The following is a 25,708-nucleotide window of genomic DNA, read 5'->3' as shown; positions in this document are numbered from 1 at the left end:
GGAAATGGCCAAACCCTGGAGCGGGGAGCGTCCATGTTAAAACTGCTTCCCTGTTTATCTTTGAGTGAAAGTCAGTGTTTTCCCAGCAGAAATACTGTATTCACATTAAGTGTCTGTGACTTACATTCTGCTCAGTGTCATGCAGATTTTATATAGATTTATATGAGATGATTATTCTGTAAAGACATTTTTAGAGAAATGAAAAGCCATAACTATAGCAGGCAATGAATATTAGTTACTGAAATGTTCTGATGTCAGACCTATCTAATTTTGTCCCCAATTCTATTTTTCAAAGGCGTAGCAATGCTTGAAGGACCAATGTATGCTGTTGGCGGTCATGATGGATGGAGTTATCTTAATACAGTAGAAAGATGGGACCCCCAGGCACGGCAATGGAATTATGTTGCTAGCATGTCAACTCCTAGAAGCACAGTGGGGGTTGCCCCATTAAATAGCAAGTATGTAAACAGACAAGCTGAAGGACTGGGGGTGGGTTGGAGGGTTGTTTACTTACTTTTGCTCAGCTATGTATGTGTGACCATTTACTTCCAATATTTAATAACGTCTTCTCTGAAGAGAATTTAAGATTGTAGAATAGCAAAAAGACATCATCACAGACCACACAACCTCAAAAAATTATTGTGGTAAATAGCCTTTCAAATTTTCCCTTCATAAATTGTATCTTTATGGTATTTTAGCTATTCATAGTTATGCTAATTTGAAATGATACCACAGGTTTGAAATAATTTATCTCCCCAGAGCCATAGTTTTTAGTCTTGTCAGGGTTTATATAGTCTTTTCTTCCATCTAATCTAGACAAATTGAGTTCCAGGCAGTTTATTGTTCCTGGATCTTTCTGATGAGAATTTAAAATGGATGTTCTGTGTACGTTTCAGAGACACTACAGATCCCCAGGAACTTTGCACAAAAGTAGACATTCTATCCATGCATCTTTGGCTAAAAATTGCCCCTCCTCCCAGTGTTGTGTAGTGAGGCACATTTTATTTTCTTCTCTTTTCCAATTTAATAAGGGGCTGCAGCATTTCAGCTATTGGTGGAGCAATTCCTAAATTGGTATATGGTTGGATCAATTTTATCCTCCATTCCCCACACACCAGTCAGGAAGGAAATTGGAAAACCAGGTGAAATGGCACAGCTGCTTTTCGAAGCCTCTCGGTATGATGTTTTGTGGGGCATGGATGAGCATGACAAGGTCCCCTGGCTCACACCCCTCTGCATCCCATGCTGCCAAATCCATTTATATAAAACTTTCAGATTCAAGCAAATTATAACCCAAAATATGCAACGGCAGAATGAAGCTGGCAAATGACCTTAAGAAAAGAGTTTCATGTATATGTTTACTCAAAACATTTAGAGAAGCAGAACTAGCTATTCAAGCCCATTTTATCACAGAGGAAATACCTTGCAGACATCCTCAGTATAAATTTTACAAGAAACTCCTCTTAGTGTCTTCTACATTGATATGCAGGAAATCCCTTTGCTAAAGAGGAAATCCAGCCCCATGGTGTCTCAGGCCTCAAGCACTCTTGAAACAGGCTGCCTGGCTCCAACCTGACCTAAATTATGTCTGTTAGTTTTGTGAGGTAATCTACTACACAACAGGGGATATGATGAGATCAGGTGTGATTCATTTAGCTCCTACTACTGCCCTTCAACTTGGTGAAAAGCTTCCATGTAGACTTTTAAAGACTTTCTCCCTTGTTTCCCCAGGATCTATTTTTTTTTAAAAAGCAATGGTACTGAAATTAGAATATTTATCCATCAATTATTAACTACACCAGAAAACTTTTTAATTGAGTTTCAGTACACACAATGTGTTTTGCCCAAGGAAACATGTAGGAACAATACCAGTTTGTAGTGGTATTTGGTCTTTCTCCTTCAGAGAAAGGGAGAGGTACATCTTATATTTAATTTCTAAAACATGCCCATCACATTGCGCCTGGGTATATATTCTTACATTAAGAAAAAATATCATTCAGGTATATACCTCCTCAGCCAAACAACTGTGCAGGGAAGTGAGCTTTATCCATTGCCCTGAATTCAAAAACTCGAGCTTCGTAGGGTCCAACCCATGAAGAGTGTGCCAGAGTCAAAGAAACTGCCATGAGCATACAAAATGTTAAAATTTAGGGGCGGAGAGTAAGAAGTTTGGTTTGAACAAACATTTCCTAACCAGCTCTAGTGGGAATATATCATCTGATTTCACCTGTAAAGATGGTTTTCATGGAGATAGATGATGATTTCTCTGGTGTGTAGGATAAACATCATGCAAGGTTTGAAAGATCAACGTGACCTTGAAGAACTACATCTAAAAGAGAATAGGACTCTCATGAAGTCTTTCAAGAACACATTCAATTTTCCCCATTCAGGTACCATTTAATACACTGCCCCCTTCTGCACCGGATATAATGTCTGAGTAATCTGCAAGCAGAAATTGTACAAATCTAATCTGGAACCGAAAGAGGCATGGATAACAGATAAGGTTCAGATCTGAAATAAATTCTCACACTAATCACCATCAAGCCACTGCAGCTGCCTGGGAGCAACCCCCAAGAAACATTGGGAAATCCAGAAGGGTCCCAGGATTTATAAAAGTTATTGACAAAAGGCTGAAAAATATCCTGAGTCACAGAGCAAGCACCATCCCCACCATATTCTCTCTGCTCCCAACCAGTCAGCATCATTTGTGTCTTACCTGGATTGAACTTCAGTCAGGTCATTTTAATCAAGGTCCTAATATTAGCCAGGCACTGGAAAAAACAAAAAAGACCATACTACCGAAAGTAAAATGCCTTTTTAATACTAATGGCAAGACAGTGCAAACTACATCACTGTGTCCTCCAGTAGCTTCACACAAGTTTAATAGAAAGGATGATATAACAGGTCCCTGCTGAAATCTACCTTGAGGTCTTTCAGACACAGGGAATGATGTGTCAAATAATTTAACTGATATAAGATTCAGTTTAATAAAGTTTTAAATTATTAATGGAATAATAACATTGTTTAACAATACCTTGTTCAACAAGTCAACCATCCAAAAATAAACATTTGTAGCATCTGTAGGAAAACAATATTATTTTTAAGATTACCTGTTTCCTGTTTTGTCTCTTCAGATTATGTTTAATGAATAGTTCATATGTGAAAAGGCTCTTTAATCTTATTTTTCTTTTCTATACTACTGATAATACTTAATAGTGAGACATGCAAAAATATGGTAGCATTCTTTCCCTTTGAGATTAGAATCATATTCTCCAAAAAGCATTATGGAAAAGAACCCTAGTGCATAGTTAGTTCCAAATTTCAGTCTGTGAGATTAGCCTCACTTAAAATGCTTTAAAATAAACAAATAAGATCTCTATTAAAATGAATGAGTGAAGACAGAACATATGTTTACAGCACTGGTTTATCCCTATGTGGATTATTGTAGATTATATGCCGTTGGTGGACGGGACGGTAGCTCCTGCTTAAAATCCATGGAATGCTTTGATCCTCATACTAACAAATGGAGTATGTGTGCTTCAATGTCTAAGAGGCGAGGCGGTGTTGGTGTTGCAACGTACAATGGATTTTTATATGCAGTGGGAGGTCATGACGCACCTGCTTCCAACCACTGTTCTAGACTTTCTGATTGTGTGGAAAGGTAAGGATTTTTATTTATTTTTTTAAAATCTCTGGAAACAAATTTACTTACAGTACAACAATGGAAATCCCTTAGCTTGGAACATTACATTTGCAAAATATATTACAAAAGTAAAATTATAAAAATGCTAAGGGTCTGCTGAATTTAAATAGATTTTTTTGAAGGCTGGGGTTCATATAGAACACAAATCAACAGAATCTGAAAGTTTGGGTTTCCGTACCCAGCAGCAGTAGAATCCGGCAAGGTTTTATCAGCCCTATTGATGTGTTTCTTCTAGAAGGTCAATTGAACGAATTATGTTTTCACCAAACCCCTAGGTTGCATGTATAAACTATCATGGCTAATGGAGGACTTGTTCATCCCTTTACAAAGCTGTTTCAGAAGCACATTAAGTTGATCTCATGTGGCATATTCCCTCCCTAAATTACTGTTCTTCAAAGGTGAGCTTCATCTCTATCCAGATACCCAACAACACGAGGCCTATGCACCATTTAAGTCCCACTTAAACCCTCAAAGCCATGAGCTAAGTATGAACAGCAACAAGATATTACAAGATAGTTGCTGGGTTTGTATGCATTTATTGAAGAAAAGCTTTCATATTAACCCTTTTATGCAAAGATTTTTAAATGAACCTTATTGAAGCATATTTGCATATGAGATGCTACCAGCAGACGTACAGAGTCTCCGAAAAATGCAGACACTGGACACATCTTTTTAAGGACAATAATATTGTTATATTATGTGCTGCCCCCCACACCATCCCAGTTTGCAATATGAACTAGGAAAAGAGTATGCTCATAGCCTGCTTAAACAGTGACTTGTCTGGACATTTAATTAGCAGTATTGGCAGTATGTACTGAGAGAACTGTTGGGTGTCTCCTGCAGTGCGGTGCTTTGAGAAAGGCAAGGGAAACACTGGTGAACATGCAAAACACCAGAGGGGATAGACAGAATGGTTAAATTCTGCTTTCTGTTATATTGATGTAAATCTGGAATAACTTAACTCCATGGGAATTGAGATTTATACCAGTGTATCCTGAAGCGATTGTATAGGCAGAAGCAAACTAAAAAACTCATGTTAGATTTACTGTATATATTTTGAGTTGTCGACTTTTATAAAGATAAATATTTTAATCAAAATAAATATTACCTACATGAGAAATGTTTCATGTTTGCAATGAAGTTTACTTTAAATGTTAACTCTGGCTTGAAATAGTGGCTGCATGCTTTATGAGCAAAGGGGAAGAAGAATGCATTGAAATCTGTAGCAATTTATCTGATTAAGCTACTGTCACAATATTATTGCTGCACACTTCACATTATACAGCATGAAATAATTGTATCTAAGATGATAGGCAGTGACTATGTCCTGTAAAATGAGAAGATTTTTTGTGCGTGTGCTTGAAGAGTCCTCTAGTGGCTAAATAAAATATTAAACCATTTTACTTCTGTCTCTCTCTGCTGTTAACTGTAATTGTCCATGAATTGGTTCATTTTCTTCTGTACTGTAGTTCATCTAATCTGAGTTGTTTAGAATTTAAAAATGCTATAATCATTATCTTACCTGTGACCAATTATTTTTCTAATCACGGTCATAAAATATCCTAGATATGATCCTAAAACTGACACCTGGACAACAGTGGCACCTTTAAGCGTACCACGTGATGCTGTTGGCGTCTGTCCTCTTGGGGACAGATTATATGCAATAGGAGGCTATGATGGACACAGTTACCTGGACACTGTGGAGTCATATGATGCACAAAATAATGAATGGACAGAGGTAATGTCATATAAATAAATTAAAAACTTGACACTACACTAATTATTACAGGGACAGTAGAGGTGAGTACATTAAAAACAAATAATTTATATATGCTGTACACTGGGACATATAAAAATCAAGATACTATTTTGCGTATGTATAAAATATTGGTAGTGCCTCATATATGACATCAACTTAATTCCCAAACAAAAACTATATTAAGATGGAATTAACACTGAGAGCATATGTTAATAATTTACAGTAACACACTTTAAGCTTCAGCAATTTTGCAAAATGTCCTCAACCGTGGGCTCTGATCACACTTATAATGCCAAGACCAGGATATGCTCTGTTGAACACAAGACTATTACGGAGATGTATTTGATCAAATGTTAAACGCCACAATCCCCGCTTCCCAAGCTAGTGGATGCACAGCCACTTTCAGAGTCTGATGAGCAGAACACCTTAAGTAGATAGTATATAGTTGTTTGATTGCAGTTACAATTGACCATTTAGCTGTATTGCACCACTACATATTGTGTACTGTAGCTATGCAGTTCTTTATGAAATTCTAATGTGCTGTAATAATCTACAAGATTTTGGAACATACAAGAAAAAGGTAAAAATTTGATAACGCGAATAAAAAGGCAGCTCTAATCAATGAAGATTATTTGCTCCTACTATAATGTGTCAACCACAGTGAAAGCAGAAGTGAAAGGTCAAAGCAAATACTTTCACTTTATAATGAACCTCCGATTCTTTTGGTTCTCTCTTTCTGCCTAAAAATAAAGTTTCACATAGACTGATCCCGTTCTGTGGAATTTTACATGTTGATCAAAATACTGATATTTGCATAGATTTGGTATTGCCTTGACTAATGTTTGTCACCACCGCCCTCTACTGGCAGGTATTTTAAGATCTGCTCAACTTTATGTAATAGCATGCTATCTTATTTTTACCATTTAGTTATGTAAGTATAATGTTTACATTCCAATTGATTTATTTCATTTCAGTGTTTAATATATAGAGCAGTATAAACAAGTCATTATCTGTATGAAATTTGAGTTTGTACTGAATTTATGTAGCCTGTTGTAAAACTAATCAAATATCTAGATGAGTTGATGTACCCCCTGGAAAACCTCTGTGACCCCCCAAGGGGTTGAGAACCAGTGTTCTGGACCACCTCCTATTACTTATAGTTGTCAGAGATTCTCCTGTAGGTAGCATGACCCATGCTCCTGGAGCACAAGAAACTGAGTTTTCTCTCCACTAACTGAAAAGCCCCATATGGCCACGAAATCATGACAGCGTTCATTAAAATTCTGCTAACAGCAAACATTGCATTTTTTTTAAATCACTCTTTTGCATGGTTCTATTTAAACATATTTAATGATTTTACATACTAGAAAAAAAAACACTGCTTTCCTTTGAGTCCATGAGTGACAGATTACATGAAATTAACTAAACAGAGAAATGTGTTTCCTCCTTTTAGGAAGTCCCTGTCAATATTGGAAGAGCTGGAGCTTGTGTTGTTGTGGTGAAATTGCCATGATGGATGTCCCTGGTGTGAAATAAACCCTGAGTACAGTTCCATAAAAACCATGTGACAGGAGGAAAAGAGACAAGTTCCAGAACATACTACAAACTACATACATTTTTGCAGCTCTCTACTGGAGGAAGACTCAGATCTGAGCCATTACGTGGTTTGAGCACAAAACTGAAGTTTATCTCCATTGCACAGACAGGTTTTTGCAAAACATGAATCATATGCAAATATCAATATTTTGTTACACCTGATACACAGTAATACAATAATAATGTTTAAATGGTTCAAGTCTATTATAAAACTTTACTTGTTGTTGTTAATAATATACAACAGCAGCTAAAGTGATAGATGTGTGTCACTGAATAAGACTTAATAGACATTTTCTTGTCCGTATCAGCAGCAATGTTTATATGTTTCGAAAACAAGAAATGTGTGTTTAAGTAAGTGAAAAGCAGACACTGGATAAAATAAATCTTCAATGATAGGTAACTGTGCAAAAGGCTGTTTGAGAACTAACACTGGCAACTGAAAATCACAGAAAAAGTTCCTTTAATGTAAGTTTACATTTAATGACATCTAATTTCACAAATGAGAATATTTAGTGGATTTTTAAAAAGCATATAGAAGCAAATTATATCCGAAAATTGTGGAACTGATTCTGTGCCAAATTACAAAACCTAGTTACTAATAATAAGTGTGATACTGTCTAACCTTTTATTATTAAACACTATGACAGAATAATCATTTTTAGCAATACAGACGATTAAATTCTCTAACATTTTAAAATATCTGCCCGAGTCTGAACAAATCATTCTTTTATTAAGTTTCTGCCACTGAAATGAAATCTCATTTATAAAAAAAGATTGCTAATGTAACTTGCAGTATCTAAAAATTGGTAATTTGATAATGTATTGATATGCACTAGTAGCACCCTGATCACACAGTCAGTTTATTGCCCACTAACCATCTGTCAAAATATTTTAAAGAAATTTGGCTTTTTTGGAATAATCAGCATGCGTTAGACTTATCACTGGTAAAATGTTAGTGTAATTACATTAATCAAATATAGCTTGCATAATGGAAAAATGTATATCATATTGATATGACAATCTAGGACCTCAGCTGAAGAGTGCCAGCTTCCTCACATGTACAGTAGAAAATAATGTAGTCAAAGAACATGTGTACTGTGTAACATTATGTACCATTAAAATAAGCATGTTTACATTTTATCTGAAACCAGCTAGAATGCTAAGAATGAAGATAAACTTCACTGAATCAAAGGATCACTTGAAAAACAGCACAAAATATTCAACTGCATTACATCTCTTTCATGTGCCAGTTTATATGAAGGATTTTTTTTTTCATTTCTGATAATTTTGTGTGCTGGAATTATACATTAGGGAATGTTATCATATATGTAAAATGTTCTATACCGTAAAACATGATATTTGGATAGTGTCTATGTTAGCCTTTAGAACTCATCATCATTTCATTCTGAGAAAAATTCAGGGTAAAATAGTAACAAATGTGCTTTATGAATATGTAGGCAACTTTGGGAATGGAATGTTGCATTTTCAGAACTCTTCAATATGCTGTTTTAACAGGCTTTATACTATATATTGTGTAGAAAAGTTCTAAGACTCAGCAACCATGGGATTATTTATAAAAATAAAATGTTTTTAAAGTTGCAAATCAATTCACACAAATTATGTTTATAATATGGCATGCTGAATTAAAATAAATTTTACTTTCTCTGCTAAGAAAGTCTCTATGCAATTTTAAACAGTATTTCAAGAATTGTGTGATTCCTAACTTGTATGTATTTCCAACAGTACTAGTGACAAAAAGACATTTTCTTCCTAAAGTAGTTTTATATAAAAGACCCAGTGTTGCTCATAGTAGCAAGTCTCTCTCCTTTCTTGGTGATGCTGCATCAATATAGGTCATGTGTTCCTTCCAATAGCTGAGAAATGACAGTTTTAAGAGGAATAGAAAATCTTACCTAGCCCTCAGCACACTAGACCCATCTCTCCACCAGATATCTGTGCTGTTCATCCTGCTCTTCTCTTGAGCTAATCTCACTCTCTTGACATAACAGGTTCAGGTAATAAACCAAGATCTACTCCCCTGCCCTCAATGTCCAAATCCTTTCAGCATCTTACCTCTCTATTCTGTGTGACCTCTAAGAAGGTTATTACAATGCTAATGCAGTCACATGAGAATCCCCTTTCTATGGATGCAGAAAGACTCAGGTGCTCCCAATCCTTCTACAGAAAGACCAGATGGCTCACTTGCAAAGTGCTGAGGGTTGCTATTTGACAAGTTTACTTAGAGGGGCCACTGTACAGTGCAGTCCATGAAGCACATGGAATCTCACTTACTAATTACCAGTTTTGAACAGACTTCAAGTCTTTTGGGTTTCTAAATCCAAATCACTTTGGAGTTATTCAATCAATCAATCAATCATCTGGCTAGTATCCAAGCAACAAAAGAGAAATCTGTATTTTTCCACATTTTATGTTTTATTACTATTCATGGAGTATTTCTTTTACATGTATATTTACGTAGCTTTATATAAACAAAAAAACCCCCAACAACCAAGGACAAACTCTCTCCACAATTTAAAAACTAAGTCAAATGTAGGACACACAACAAGGGCTCCGGTGCTAGAAGGGAGGTTGGGAGACATTGATGAAATCACTACTTTTAGCAAAATAAATGGGTCTCAGATGGAGAGGAAGGTTCCTACGAGGAATGGGAAGATGTTCCAAGAATATAGAATGGGGTGAAAGAAGGCACAAAGCAGCAAATTGGAGGATCTAAAAAAGTCCTTAGAGAGAAGTGAGGATGAATACAGGAATATAGGGTCAATGCCAAAACCCATGTTTTTTTCTGGAAATTAAGGCAGAGGTGAAGATGAGGATAATTATAAAGACCTTTGAAAAGGGAAATGTGAAAGGTTAATGTAGAAGACCAGGGAAGCCACTGAGAGAATTCAAAGAGTACAGATGACATAATCCTAGGAATAAAATAGTAAGAATTTATCAAGGGCAATTCTCCAGCCTTTCTGCATATTCTTTCCCCTCCTCCTCCAATTCCCAGTTTTGTTAGGAACTACATAACCATTGAGAAGTGCACTCTTTTTCATTTTTCCTCATTTCAAGATACCGCTGTTCCAGCTATTAATACACTGTATATTTAGAAAGAAAAAAACAAAAAGTAGGATGGTATTGTGATACTGATCTATCTTTAAATTAAACTAACTAAAGTAAGCCAGTTAAGAGGGGGTTGAAAAAGGTACTAGAAGGCACTCTCCATGAAGCAAAGCTCTCAATGCAGACACAGAGAGGGAAAGGTATATTTTTTCCAAAGGAGAAAACTCTAATTTGTTATTCTCAATACTAAATGCAGCTAGTGGATTCTGGCAAGTTCCATTCTATTCTAACAGTATCTATTGACCAAAATCCCCATCATGGATTTTATGATTTTTCCAATTCTACAGCTGCATTAGATGCCAGCTGCTATAGTCCTACTAGGGCATTATTCCAGTTTCACAAAGGTTAACATATCATTCCAGATGGCATTCAGACTCCAAGACCTTCTCTCCCCATGCCCATCCAGAGGAAAACCCTGCTTGCCAGTTCACTTTAAACTGGGACAACATAATATGGGGATGAAGGATGAGCCTGGTTGTGGAGAAAAGAGCATAAGGGTGAGGATGGCTGAGAGGAGATGGGGAAATTTGGTCTATATTCATTGACAAAAAGCACAATGGAGAAAGAAACATGGTAAGTGAGGGGAAATAACTTGTTTAAATATACATCTTTAAAATCTGATTTTGAAAAGTTTTTTTGTGAAAGGGATACTAAACAAGGTGAGGCTCACCAGGACAAGTTTATTAATAGGACCGATTATTAATTCTTGAAAATCCTCAAAAAATTCTAATATTACTCAAAGTGCACATGTTGTGTTCCTCTTCCAAAAAAAAGGGGCAGAATTCCTGTTCTAACTGAAAATCTTAACAAAACCTTAACTATGAGAGTTGCCACAAGTGCCTCTACATATAACATGCTCTGTCTCTTGATAACATGTAAGCACTACAAAGGAACTAAATGAATGCCACTGGCCGGTAAATTTTAAAATGGAAACATGAATTCTCCCTCTTCCCAAGCCACATATTACTGGCACGGATGTGTACTCTAATCAAACAAAATCCGATTTCCCCGGGCCTACTCCTTTAAATCTCTAGCATGCTCAGACAGTAAACAGTAAAAATGGATTTTTAAAAATGTCTCTTCAAGATAAAGAAAATATTGACCTCTTTAAAAAAAAGAAGGATTGAGAGACTACTGAAATGAATGTTTAAGGATGAAAACATGGTTACACTTGTATCCTGATTTATTTTTTAGGATTTTTTTTTAGGGTGATGGGATGAAAGAGTCTACTGTAAATCTAGATCTAGAAGTCTTGACAATCAAAAAGGGCAGTGAGGTCAAGCCTGGATTCCAATATTAAAATGGTACAATTAAAATTATAAAAGTAAGTAACAGATGGAACGGATTGAACATTAATCACCATTTTCTCTCAGACTGAAGATATTTGTCTTCTGTTGTTCTACAATATTTGTAACTAACAATATTTGATAAATGTTGGAGAATTAAGGACCATTATCAAGGAAAACATAAGCGCTAGGGTCTATTGGGAAGAGGTTGTACTGAGACCCCAAATCCAGAAAAAGGAAGACAGAAATGAGAAAAATGTAAAGTGGGGAGCGTGAAGAAGACTATAAACCATCCTAAGGTGAGAGGAGAACATAGGTATCCCCTACAATGAGGCTTCTTCACTTCAGATTTCCCATTTTAAAAGCACGAGTGGAATCTACAATGATGGCAGAAGTGACGATTGGCTTTCATCGTTTACAAACTACTATATGGCAGCAGCCCATACAATGCTCATACCTGCTACTCCATCTGCAAACTCTATTTCTGGAGTAAGGTTCTACAGAAAGTGATCTTCTCTTACCTCTCTGACCCAGTACTGCATTATCCCCCTTCAACCTGATTCTCGCCACTGGAGTGACTGCTACTTATGCTGTCCCTCCTTCTTTGTCCAAATCACTGAGTTTCTTTCCTCTCTAAGACTTGTCTTGAAAATTCCCTTTTCTCTTTGGATTTTGAGTGACCCTCTTTGTAAAGCAGTTTGTGATCATGCATATTAAGAATGTAATATAAAATTCAGTGTACAGTATGTGTAATACACCATTTCTCAAAAAGACAGTATCTCCCCATGTCAGGCCTTCCATTGGCAGACCAGCAGTAACACTGGTCACAGAATCAGAGTAATTAGAGACATAAGAGAACGATTGGTTCAACTGGTTCACCCCCCACCATGTTGTATAAGATTGTTTCTCTGTTGTTTAGATGCCCATAATGGGCTTGGCAAAGGAACCTAAATGGAACAGATAGTTCTCTACAGAATGTGATGGATTGGCTGAGCACAGATGGTTTATCTGCTGCTTCTCTTTTCTTCTTATGATTAGTTGCTGAAAGTTGGGAAGAATGGGTAACAGAGATAGGGTGTCTAGGGCCCTGATAGGAGCGTGTCTTGAGATTCGCCATGATTTAAAGTCATAGAGTGTTAGCAGCTAGAGGGTCTGCAACTACATTTATAGTCTCAAAGGCTTTGTCCAGTGTAACATTAAGAAAGGAAGAACGTTCCAGATGCTCATTAATTTCAGCCCTCTCAAAAAGGGCAAAGATGCTTCTGCAAAGAGGTAGTGTGAATGTTATTTATTAATAGGTTAGAACTGGGTGGGGAGAGGAAACCAATAAATCTAAATTCTTCCCCCCTCCTCACTGCATTATGGTGCAGATTTTTATTATGTGATCACAAACTATTTTGTTTCCATATAACCTCTGGCTCCCTAGGTGTCATGATGGACAATTCTATGTGAGGCCTCAGTTCAATATTGTTTTTTAACCCCATCTTTCAATGAGTGGGCCTCATACTTTATTTATTGCTCATCATCCAAGCCCTGCACTAAATACAAGAATTATAAATTTTCTCATGGACCTTTCTAGGCCCTCATCACCCTCATAACTGTGTGCCAAACAAAAAATAGCACCCCTCTGAAGAAGGGAAAGAATATCCATATTTTACTGATAGGGAACTGAGTCCAGGAGTGATCGAGGCTAACATGCATATGTGATCGCTAATTTTTGATGCTACACAGATTTTCACACTGCAGGTGCATGTGAAGTTTGGTATTTGAATCTCCCCTCCCTCAGTCTAAGAATTCTACTTCCTAGGAGATACAATACACAACACTTGATATTTTATGTAATGTCCTTAATATGCAGCATCACAAAATGTTTAACAGAGTCATTCATAATCCAAAAAGAAAAGTGATTTTAATTTATACTTTAAACAGTGAAAATAAAACAGTGATGTGGCTGGAGAGGGAGCAGTAGCTTAAGAACCTCCCCCAAGTCCAAGGCCAGGTAACAGTACCAAATATTCTGGAATTACAGAAATTAGATACTGAATCAACCATTTGTGAGGTCTGGGCCATTACTACATCAGTTGTTCCTATACTGAATACACAGCACAATGATGAGCTTGGTATAAGATTCTAGATGGACTAGATAGTTCTTAACTGTATCATCTCAAGTTTTGTCCAGCCTAACTTAAATAAGGGGGAATTCCACCACTTGATTACTTCAACAATATCAAAGGATTAAAGATTACTTCATTCAAGTATTACCTATTAATTAGAAAATTGGGTTAAATGAAAGGTTAGAACTGTAAGATGTTTTTTAGGAGGTTTCCCAATCTCAGGCACTGACAATATACATGGATGAAAGTTAAATAGTATAAACAGACTTGGCTGAATACTATATTCTGTGAATTTTTCTGCTTTTCATTAGGTATTTTATGCAACACATAATTTTGTGGTGTTCAGCCAAATCTTCTTGGGTGAGCAGTATTTGTAGAAGAAATTATTTAACCATTTCAAAATTCAAATAATTGATTCAACAACTATTTTTCTGCTATTTATCCAGTCATAGCAAATAACAGAGCCTGTTTGTTGACCTAAAGCATTAGTTTATCTTTGAACTCAGCTCATGCAATGATTTTAACAGGAGTTAAAAATGCTTTGCTTTTGTGTTCTCACATGTAGCTGTCAGCACCTAAAAATGCTAGCTGCCACTGTCGTGCTTGTAGGTCTTTAGTTACACCTGAATGGGTAGAATCATTTTGTTCTGGTCATATTTTCTGTTCTAAGATACTGTTGGTATCAAGTGAAATTGTACGTGTCTGAGACTCATTCTCCAAGATAATAGTGGGATATTTCTCCATCAGTGGTCATATTCTCACCCCACTATGAACCCATACTCAAGACTATGGGATTGGATAAGCAGGTTACTGGTTTTGAGCCTGCAGACTGGTTACTAAAGATGCCTCACAATAGATCCCATTTATTTTCCTTCTATACTCTCTCTCAGCTGTTAGTTCCCTGAGAAGATTTGTACCCATTTTAAGATGGCCAACAATGGCTTGAGCAAATTGAGAAGCTTTCTCACTGACCACAGTCCCTTTCCTCTGCTTGGACTTTAAAGAAATGTCAGGTAACAGACTATAAGACTTTCTGCAGCGATTCAGTCCGTTTCTAGTCCCGAATATTAATGTGACTGCTTCTCAGGGACAGAAGTTCATAAAATGTCCCAGTGGCTGCCAATGAGTCCAACAATCTATACAAGTGTAATCAGGATGCTTTTTTAAAAATAAAATGTTTGCTTACCATGAAGGAAAAAAGGAGGAAGGGTACAAGAGACAAGATTCAATTCTGCACTGCTCTCAGAATGTGCTCATATACTGCACTTATCACAAAGCGAATGAATGAATGAATGAATGAATGAATGAATGAATGAATGAATGAATGGAGAATAAATCTTACTTTTCACATACAAGTTCTAGAGGTTTTCTGAATAACAGATATTTAAGCTCAATATGTCACAAACATTAGGGAGGGGCCCAAACTAAAATCCTGCAACTTTGTCATGTTTGGATTCGATCCAAACTTTGCAGTTTAAAATGTCTGTAAGAATATTTTAACTAGATGATCTTTAACTTAGTCATACATTTTGCAATATGAAGTTTGCTCAGAAGATGGTGCTATATGATAAGGTTTTTTATGAAATCTCCTTTTACCATGAAAATATAGTATTGTAATAAGTTATTTTAAATTGTGAATAAAATGGACAAACTATCTTCCCCATTTTATAATACTTTACTATCGTCTACTGCCTTCTTGTCAAAGCCATCTCCTCCATTTCTCTATATTTGGCATAGGTATGTTGTTGAATTTTTACAAACAACTTTGGACACAATGCCAGGCTCTGCTGAAGTTCGTACTACCCTCCTATTTTTCCCATGATTGTCTTAATGTGACAGTAAACATGGATGATTCGATACAAATTTCATGATACATTCAGCAAATTAGTGTTTGAGTTTTTCCTTTTACTAGTCTATAAGGGTTACAAAAATTGTGAATTGAAAGGATAAAAAGAACTCTTCTCAAAAGGGGAGGGGTGCCCGAGTTTGGCTAATCATAATAAAAATCATCAGAATGAACAAGGTGATAACTACATAATGTATAACAATCCTGAATACCAAGCACACAAACTGTTGGTTGATAGTTGAACACATTTAATTTGTTCTTTTAAATCAAATACTTCCAAAAATGTATGATTCATTCAGCATATTATATACAGACAAGGGTAGGCAAGAGAGGAGTTTTCAGTGGTTAATCAGGTCTATATTATGGAAACTTTTTGACTTCAATCCTCCAACAGTTTCTTTTAACACAGAGGCCCATTCATGGAATATTTGTTGCTGTTATTCTTCTTGTTATCTGAATTTCTCCCATACTGCCATGTTAATTTGTTTGACCTCTGTCTCCATTGCTTCCAGATCCCACAACACCATTTGTCCAGAAAACACAATCACTACTTATGTTTCACTGTTTAGGACATCCAGAGAGGTTCACATCTACTGGTCAGTTTCCTCTAAAACATAACAGACAACTTGGATGCTTTGCTCTTCCCTCTAATGACCACCATGCCTGGAGGAAACATTGGAAAGTTGTTTTGGGCAACTTTGCTAGTTCTGAAAACAAGGCAAAGAAAACTTTCTGTCCTTCGTTGATCAGCCTTACTTCTTACATTTAGTCTACATTTTAAATCTGACCTTTACAAGTACAAAAGATGACAATAAGCTTTGAAATTTTACAGCAAATTAGCAAAGACACCCCTTACAGAATGGTTGTGCGTAGACTTCCCAAATACTGCCATCTCATTATTCATTCAAAATCAACTGATGTTTCTAGGTGAAAAGGGAACTGTTAAGGTAGGAAGAAAAGTGTATTATAAATAACTAAATGTGCATGTGTGAGAGAGAAAAGAAGCTCCTTTCCTCAGTTGCAGCCCTTCACATGCGTTTCTCTTTTTCTGAGACTAGATCCTGAGACACTAGAATTCCCTAGATCCCAGAACAACGAACAAACAGCATGAAAGCTACAGCATGGCTTCTCTCGGTACATAAACCTTTCACGGCAGTTTAAATATTAAAGAGTATATTAAACTTGTAATCATTTCTCCTGCTCACGCCTTCCTTCCTCTAGGAGTCCCTTATCAGACTGCCCAATAAAGAGATAGCTCCACCTGTTCCTCCTTTGACCTCTCCCCCAATTTTCTCCAAAACCTGAAAGCCCCATTTTCCCTACACTACCCCAGCTATCACCAACTTTCCAATCCTCAAAGGTTTTGTGGAAGAAAACAAGTCCTCACTCTGCGTTTGTTAGCGACAAGCCAGAGAGTTTATTATGAGCAATTGCAAGGGAAGACTGCAGTCGGACAGGGGCTCCCCTGACCTTAGGCAGATCTTCCCCATACAAGAAGTATAAGATAAGGATTTATATTTTCCCGTTACATACATCAACGGCTAACGGTTATCCTTTGTTTATACAAATTCCCTCCAGATCCTACCTTATCTCAAGGTTTCGCTTAAGTCAGCATTCCATCCTTATCAACTAAAAGCAATGGTACCAGCATCTCTTACAACTCTTGGGTTGTTAGGGTTAGGGTTTTCTTTTGCTCAATTCCTCAATTAGTAAAGACATCTACCCTCAGACCCACCTAATTTTCTTACTTTTCTGCTTCCACAGTTTGTTCCTCTAACTCAACCAATGCCATGCCCCAACCCCGATGCCCTGACTCGCTCATCCTCCCACTTCTAATTTTTAATATACCTACAGCTGCTGTTTGGCATTCCTTTCCTGTAAAAATTTGCAAGATGTGATGCCAACAATCAGTCCCAGCAGCAATAGTAGAAGCTCCGGACAATCAAAATAGAATTCCGCCAGTAGACATCAAAATAGATGAAATCAAATCTTCTAGATAAGAAAAATACTTTCATCTAGCTGCTGAACAACTCTTGATTGTAACTGGAAATGGTATATACTGCCTGAGGCCTTGCTGATAAAAAGTAGTACGATTCACATCCAGACTCGGAAAAAAATTTCCCCAGATAAAGCAAAACTCAGTCCAATCCCGTTTATTAACCAGTTCCTTTTGTGAAAGAGGTCGCACTACAACAGTTGTGTAACCAAACACATTTTTTTAAAAAATAAAAGTAAATTATCATAGCTTCCCTCTCCCAAAGGCTACATTGTGTATACAAAATTAACAATGTTTTGTTATAATAGGAAAAGATTGGGAAGGTTGAGCCAGGAACTGACTCAGAAAGTGAAGAGAAGGAACAAAGAAGCAGGTAGAGAGATTGGCTCAAAAATAAGTTGAGGGGGGCTTTCAAAATACATTTAATCTGTTAAATTTAAAACCGTCTTATTTGATTATTTACTGCACCAACAAAGAACGATAATCATGAAGGAAAGCAGAAAGCAACAGCGATATGAGACAACTCAGAAACATTCCTTTTCCTTTAGAACAAATGATATTCCACACTAAAAACAGCATGAGCCCATGTTTTTTTGTTAATACAGCTACTTTACTTCCAAACCAGGAAATAAAAGTCATACTAATTCTAATAATCTGACATATATGCAGGTTACTGGATTTTATATTCAAACATTCATAGTTATAATATAGCAGCATCTTATATTTCATTCAGCATTTGATACCCCAAAGGGCCCAACCTGACTCTTTGTAAAAGAAAGGATCCTTTTTTTATTCTCTACATCAAGCTCAGCCTTTGAGAACCTCACTTTATATATACTTTGTCTGCTAGCTTCATTGTATTTGTTGTGTTTGTTCACAGCCAATTTCATTTTTCGCCAGTACCTTTCCATCCTAAAGTACTTAAAATTCTCCCAGGATTGTCAGGTTTGTTCATCCTTCAAGAAGTAGATATGCGAGTTCTGCTAACTGGCACCTTGCCATAAACATATTGTATCTAGAGATGAAAGAAAACTTGTGCAACAGTTATTTAAAAAATGGTGTTGGGGACTTGATTAGATAATAGTCACTATCTTGAAAGGTTTATATCCACACGATTTATTCGGAACCTTTTATGCTTCCTGGGGAATATGTTCTTGAAATACCTTTATATTTCACTTGTTTTGATGTAGTACTTTCCCCTCAAAAGGGCTTATGGGTAAGCCCACCTCTCTTTCATTGCCCCCAATTATATGTCCAGAACATCCCAAAGTACTTACCAAAATGATATTGATGTGAATATGTAAGCATCTGGAGAAGCCACTCTATGCTCAGCAATTGCTCACATCCAGCTTTGGGCTTAAGAATCATTTTATGGAAAGAGAAAAAGTTGATCTGGAATCCTGTTATTTTCTATTCATGTCTTAATGCAGTAATAGGCTCTTCACATTCCTCATTTGAAAGAAAACACTTCTAAGGATATGATCCTGCCAGGTTCTCAGTACCTTGTAGAATTGAGCCCTTTCAATAAATGCCTACAAACCACACTTTTTTGGCATTGAGAGTGCTAAGTCATTCTAACCTATAGGGTTGCTATTGAAGATATTTCCACAGAAAACTACTGAATAAATTAAGAGTGAAAAATCAGCCAATAATAAAATCTTGTATTCTTTCCATTTCAATTCTTTCAAACTCCTATTCCCCAAGTGCAGGTTTTGGGACACTGCTTCAGCTGTATCAAGCCCTGCACTTAAATATGACTGAAGAGATATGTTATGATGCATCAGATGCAATATCATCAATGTGAAATAACTACCAAATGCAGCTTTCCAAAAATAGAGGATAAAAGCCTCTTTCTGAAAGATTTTTTTTTTAAGAAGTGCCTTGCTATGTGCTACCAGGATGTCAGGTCCTTGATGGGAGTCTTAAAAGCTAATTAGAAAGTACAATTAGGAGATCTGTAAAAATATCTGCTGTCTACAGTATTAAAACTTGTTACTTTCTCAAGGTTATAGTTAAGTTTTGTCAATACTTCCATTATTTTATTTAGCAGTTTATAAATTCAAGGTACAAAATTCCCTGTGGGATGAAATTTGTTGTATAATACTGTACTTTGCTTACTTGGTATACGGATCATATTTTTTTAATTTGCCCGATTTCATAAAAACCATTAGCTCACTTCCATATAACAGCTGCTTTTTTAAACAAAAACTCTGACTGGCATCTATTCCATTATGTATATTATGCATTTTTTCTACAAATAAGGGTCCACCACAACTAGACAACATATGTCCACACAATTTTTATGCTACAATTAAGTAATAAACCATAAGTGAGTTTACTTCATTTCTGTGCAATTATTCAGACTCTAAAATATCTAGAGGATGATTAGCTGTGATAGCACCATGACTCAATGTGATGCTGAGGCCAAAGTTCTGCTACAAACGTACTAATTTCCCTACAGACTTGGGGACAACATGACACACACAAGGGCAGATTTTGGCCATTTAGCACAACTACCACAGAGCCCAAATCAGCAAATTTTACTTGTGTAAGTAGTCCTGGGGTTTCAATGGAACTATTAATCTGAATAATGATTATGCAGTGGTAGGGATTGCTACCCACCTCTATAGAAAATAACTGGCAGAAGTAGTGTAATATCTTCAACCATTAGTTCCGTAATTGCTTAATCCAGGCCAAGATGTAAACAGTTGGTATGGAAACTTTTTGTAGCACAGGCTGCATTCTTCAATCTGTGAGCTAAACCTGGACTGACTCTGTAAGCAGCTTTACACTGAAAGTATGCAAATTATGCCAGGTTTCACATGAATTTAGGAAAACAGGACACTTGATTATTTAGTTTCAGTATCAAATGAACTCCAAACAAAAACAAACCCTGAATATGACGTGTCTCAGACTGAAACCAAAAAATAAAAAGCAAAACCACCCCATTTTGAAAAGCTCAATTACTACCAGCTAGATCAGGCTTTCAGGTTGTGACTGTCCATTTTTTAAAAATCAATTTGGCCTATAAATGGGACCATGGAACAAAACAAAAACAAATTACTCCAATCTTTCTTACAGTATGGAAGTTGCATTAGAATTAGTATTTCATCACTAGCTAATAACAGCAATTGAATTGTTTGGATTATTTGTGGAAGGGGTACGGGAAGGAAAGATCCACTGACACCTTTCCTCTTTGCAGGGTGGAAAGGCTGAACTCCCATTCCTATATCTCAGTCTAATTCATAACAACTCTCCAGCTGGGTGGGAGAAACACTGGCCAAGACCTTTAAGCACGAATATATTTCTTATATTAATGTTTTGACAACATCAATCTTTGGTTTATAGGCTGAATAAATAACAGTTTATTTCACAAGATATCAGTTCTGCACCAAATTGCCACTTACCTACCTCCCTATAAAAACTTTGGAACAAAGTTGTCTTCAACAGAAACGAACCGCTTATGATGCACGATTACTGCTATCCGTTACGCAGAGGGGATCTGGATATATGAAGTTCTCTCAGTGTTGCACTCCACAGTTGTGAAGTTGATATGGACAGAAAAGAGTATATACAACCCGGGGTATTTTATAGTCGAGGGTTCAGGGATTGGATTAGTGCTGAAATGTCACAAAATTTCATTCTCAAATACTTGAAGTCCTACCTAATTACTTGAGCTCACAGAATTTCTGCCATTTTACATGAGGAATGTGAAGAGATCAGCTGTTCTTATGAGATTTCTGACACCTTGGGCCACACCAAACATACATCCACAAAACATTCCCCTTCTGACTTTTAGTGTATCCTAGAACTAAAAATCATATGGAATGGTTGGAATTGGGGCTTCACGTATTCCCCTACTCTGAGGTTCAAGTGATCACTTGGTGCAGTTTTCCTGGCTTGACCTTTCTAATTCTCAGTAACTTGAGAGTTGATCTAGACCAGGGGTCTCAAAGTCAATTAACCTTAGGGCCAGTGCCAGTCCTCAAATCCTCCCAGTGGGCCAATAAGATCACCGAAGATGGTGTTCACACTACCTCCCAGACGGTTTCCCACCCTTTTCCCTCGCTCCCTTGACCTCATGCCGCCCCGGCTGACTCTGCTCCTCGACTAGTGATGCTGTCTCCATGGCTGACTCTGCCCAGCAACTAGTGATGGTATTTCTGTCCCTCTCCCCCAGCCAATGGGCGCTGCAGGGGGTGGCACCTATAGCAGAGAATGGGCAGTGTGGCTGCATGGGTCTCTCCTCCGCGGCTCAGCCAGCAACATCAGGAATAGGGAACCACTTGCAGGGAGCGGAGCTGCCCGAGGTGAATGACACGTTGCCGAGTGCAACCCCGGGAGGGTCCCAGGAGCAGCAGGATGGAACAAAATTGCGGGGAGCGGCATGTGAATCTCTCCTGCCTGTTCCCCTCCCACATGAGGGCCGGATGAGGGAACTTTTTAAAAAGTTTCCACGGGCTGCAGTGGGGAGGTTCTCAGGTTGCAGATGGCCCACGGGCCGGGACTTTGAGACCCCTGATCTAGACAGTAGGTCTGTGTTCTTCTCCAACTCAGGTAGTCTTAGTAAGATGCCTACTGTCATTTCTTCATTTGTTTTTATTCCTGGTATCCTTATCCAAAGGAATTCACAAACAACCTCTTCTGGGATGGAGGAAATGTGCCCTCTACAAAATCCTACCCACAGTCCAGCATATTTGGCAATGAGAAAAGGGACTCCTGAAACCAAAGCAAACAGCAGATCTTGGCCAAAGTTTGAACCTACAGGCAACCATTTCTTGATTCTGTGTGGTTACTTCACATGCCCCTCAATTTCTGATCCGTACTTATATTTATCTTTATCAGGCAGCACTAATTACTCCAGAGGGAATTCTGGAACAAAAAATTTAAAATTCTGTACCAAAAAAAAATAAAAATTATGCACTCAATATTTTAAAATTCTGGTTAATTCTGCAAATTACATTTGTCAATAAGTAAATGTGGCTCCAGCATGGCAGTGGGGAAGCACAGGCCAATGGTTGCACTGAGGTGGAAGATCATCCTCAAGCCCCCACATTTCCCAGTACAGGGACTTGGCAGTGAGGCTGCACCCAACCCTGACACAGTGTAAGCACCGGGTCTGTCCCAAAAACACCCCGGGGCCCTGCCCCACTGCACCAGGCACACGATGTGTGGGTCGGCAGCCTCAGTCCAGCAGGATCCAAGTGTGGAGTGGCTTAGTGTGGGGGGGATCCAGGTGTGGGGTGAGAGGCTTCTGTGTGGGGCAATTTGGGTGTGGGTGACTCAGTGGGACATCTGGATGCACAGGGAATCATTGGGGGATGCAGGGGCAATGGGACTTGGAAGGGTATCCAGGTGAAGGTGGTTGGGGCTCAGCAGGGGGGACTGTGTGTGGGAGATGGGATGGGTCTGGGTATGGGGGGCTCAGTAGGGGAGTCCGGGTGCTGGGAGCTCAGTGTGGGGATCCAGGTGCTGGGGGAGTGAGGCTTGATGGAGTGGGGGTCCAGGTGCAGCTAGTTGGGGATCATAAGGGTGGGGGTTCAGGTGAAACTGATTGGGGCTAAGTGGGCTTGGAGATCTGGGGGTCTGGGTGTGGGAGGCTCATGAGGGGGTGTTGTAGGGTTTGTCAGGGTGAGGGTTCGATAGGCCTGCTTAATGGGGGAGCCCCAGCTGCTGCCCAGGGGATGCTGCATGCCAGGCTCCCGCTTCCCCCTATGATTCCTCTATCCCCTTTTCTTCCCCATCTCATCCCCCTCCCTCACTGCCCAATGCCCCAGCCCCCTCCTCTCACTCCCACATTTCCCTCCACCTGCCCTATTCCAACCCCTTTCTTCCCTCAACCCCTTCACCACCCTTTCCCTAATTTCCCCTAGCCCCACTGCTGGAACTCACTATTGCACAGAAAACAGGAAGCCTCTCAGCACACAGAAGGGGAGCTTGACCGGCACTTGGACCCAGGAGACAGCATTCAGCTGCAGAGTCAGCGGAGCAGAGGTGCAGCCTCCTTCAGCTGGGCAGCTCTGCGCTTGCAGAAATGAGGGGAGGAAGTGGCACATAACATCGTGTGCCCCCTCATGCCCAGTCTCTGTTTGGGGGGGCAATCCCCCCCCCAAACTGCACCCATGGTCATAGTCATCCTTGACCTCCTCACACACACACAGGCATGGCTTCCCTGATGTTTTCAGCAGGGAAGCACAGGAATTCTGCGGTGAGGTGTTTTTTCTGTGGGCATACAATCTTGCAGAATTCCCCCAGGAGTAACTAACTCTGCTGCTCTGCACTCATCAACCAGCTGTAGGAAAGACTTTACGCTAAAGGAGGACACTCCAACTCCTTACCTATGATATCAAACCCTGCTTGGGGTCTGCTTAGGAAAAAGCTATTAAAATCAATCGTTTTTTGCACATCTGGTCTGATTTCTTGCAATAACCAATTAAATGTATTAATCTCTAAAGACCTTTGGGGCAGAGAGAGTTGTTCAGTTTGTTTTTGAGTGTATTTTACCACTCATTAAAGACATTAAAATTTAGTAGTCTTATTACCAAGACATAATTGGATTTATCCAAATTAAATTCTGCAGAAAGTACCACTAATTAAATCTATTTGCCGCTGAAACTCAGATGCTCGGGTCATGCCACCACAGGGTTGCAAGAAGGGAATAGTTTCTTTGAGGCCTGGAGGGAAATTTTGTCAGGGTGTAACAGCCAGGTCAGCATTCCCTGTTCTCTAATGTGTGAGGACTGTGTCAGAGAAGTGGTTTTGCCTTGTGTCAGGATACTTAACATGGCACTCCTCAACTGCCACTTGAGAATGACTCTCAAGCATCGCTGCCCCTAGTATCAGGCAAAGAAAATAGAATGAATGCATCACTGAGGTCCTATCAAATGCTATTGATTTTAGGGGGTATGTAGAGAGGTTTTTGGGGAAAGGCCACCAAAATCTCGCTTCTAAAATGAACCTGAAGCATGACTGCCACCTCCGAGGTACAAAAAAAATGAGGCCATTCAGGATGATGCTGAGTCCATAAAGCTGGATAGCTAGCAGCATGCACTGTGCACCCTTATAGCACCAAGCACATGACCTCAAAAAGGGATGATCCTGGGAAAGCCTGGACAGTTGGCAACCCTAACCTGAAGGCAGATGGAGTAGGGCAGAGCAATGATATCCCAATATCTGCAGAAGACTGTGGGAACACTAATGTACCAGAAATTTTTAAAATTTGAATTAGGGGTCGAGTGTAAATTAAAACTGATTGGAAATTTTCCATAGTAATATTTTGTTAGAAAACTCCATTTCCACAAAATCAAAATTTTCCACAAGAAAATTTTGCCAAAAAATATTGGATTTTCTACAAAATATTTAGTTTCACGTTGGTTCAACCCAAATCAAAACTTTTTGATTTTTTGATCTAACTCAAAATATTTTTTTGAATCAGTCCAACATTGAACAGCCTCCTCCTATTGTAGCACATTGCTTCATGGGAGCTGCAGTTCAGGTTCCTGATGCTCCATTGTGACCAAATGAACCAGAATCTCTGGCTGGATTCCATCTCCCATGATGCACCATGCCACTCAGTCAGCAGGGAGACTGTATTGCATCATGAGAGTCACATGGTTGCAGATGCATCATGGAAGATGTCATCCAGCCAGAGCTCAGCCCATAGGATAGAACAGGCACAACTGGCTACCCAAACAGAACTCTGTTGCATTCCCCCCACCCCCCTCTATTACTTTTAAGAGAAAGGCTGTAAATATAACCCCAAAATTTTGGATTTGGTCTTTGGTTCAGAAGTATTTTTATGATTCTGGCAAAATGTAAGGAGCAGAAATGAAAGGACATGGAAATATTTACGTTTTCCCATATTCTAATAACATATGCTTTGCACAACTCCAATTAATATAATTATAGCAGGATGCCAGAAACATTATATAATAGCTGTTAATCATCTTAATATTCTGTCAACAATTTGTTATAAACTTCTTTCCTTTTCAATAAAGTTTCTTCCAATTAGAAAACTTCATGAAAACAGATTTAGGGTTTTGCTGTTCTTCTTGGACATGCCATAAATCTTGGTGTCATATATGAACTACACCTTTAATATAAACAACAGTTTGAGAGTTGTTACAGTGAATTGTTTCCACAGGATTTCTTTTAGGTTTAAAATTAACTAAATTTCTTGGGTTCATAATACTTGTTTTGAGGATAACTTCTCTAATGTCCTGAAGTGTACTCTCAAACTTAACTCCATTTTAAACCTAATTTTTTGTCTGGGAATGAGCTGG

General features: G+C 38.3%; 1 protein-coding gene across 3 annotated transcripts in view; it reads left to right on the top strand.

Moving 5' to 3' along the window:
- KLHL4 (kelch like family member 4) overlaps nt 1-8,687 on the top strand; it is a 77,018-nt gene extending 68,331 nt beyond the window's left edge. Inside the window, exons 8-11 of one of the 3 annotated variants that reach the window (XM_073360869.1) lie at nt 296-458; nt 3,449-3,661; nt 5,270-5,441; nt 6,916-8,687. In XM_073360869.1, the coding sequence (XP_073216970.1) occupies nt 296-458; nt 3,449-3,661; nt 5,270-5,441; nt 6,916-6,975 (608 nt within the window). In that variant the 3' untranslated portion in view covers nt 6,976-8,687. Of the gene's footprint in view, nt 1-295; nt 459-2,277; nt 2,681-3,448; nt 3,662-5,269; nt 5,442-6,915 lie in introns of those variants that run through there. The other 2 variants (XM_073360870.1, XM_073360871.1) reach the window with 2 other exon arrangements.
- The last annotated feature ends 17,021 nt before the right edge of the window (nt 8,688-25,708 follow it).

Source organism: Lepidochelys kempii, chromosome 9, assembly GCF_965140285.1.
Source record: "Lepidochelys kempii isolate rLepKem1 chromosome 9, rLepKem1.hap1, whole genome shotgun sequence".
Taxonomy (NCBI): Eukaryota; Metazoa; Chordata; order Testudines; family Cheloniidae; genus Lepidochelys; species Lepidochelys kempii.
Note: the sequence above shows the minus strand (reverse complement) of the source record. Positions and strands in the feature narration are given on the sequence as shown.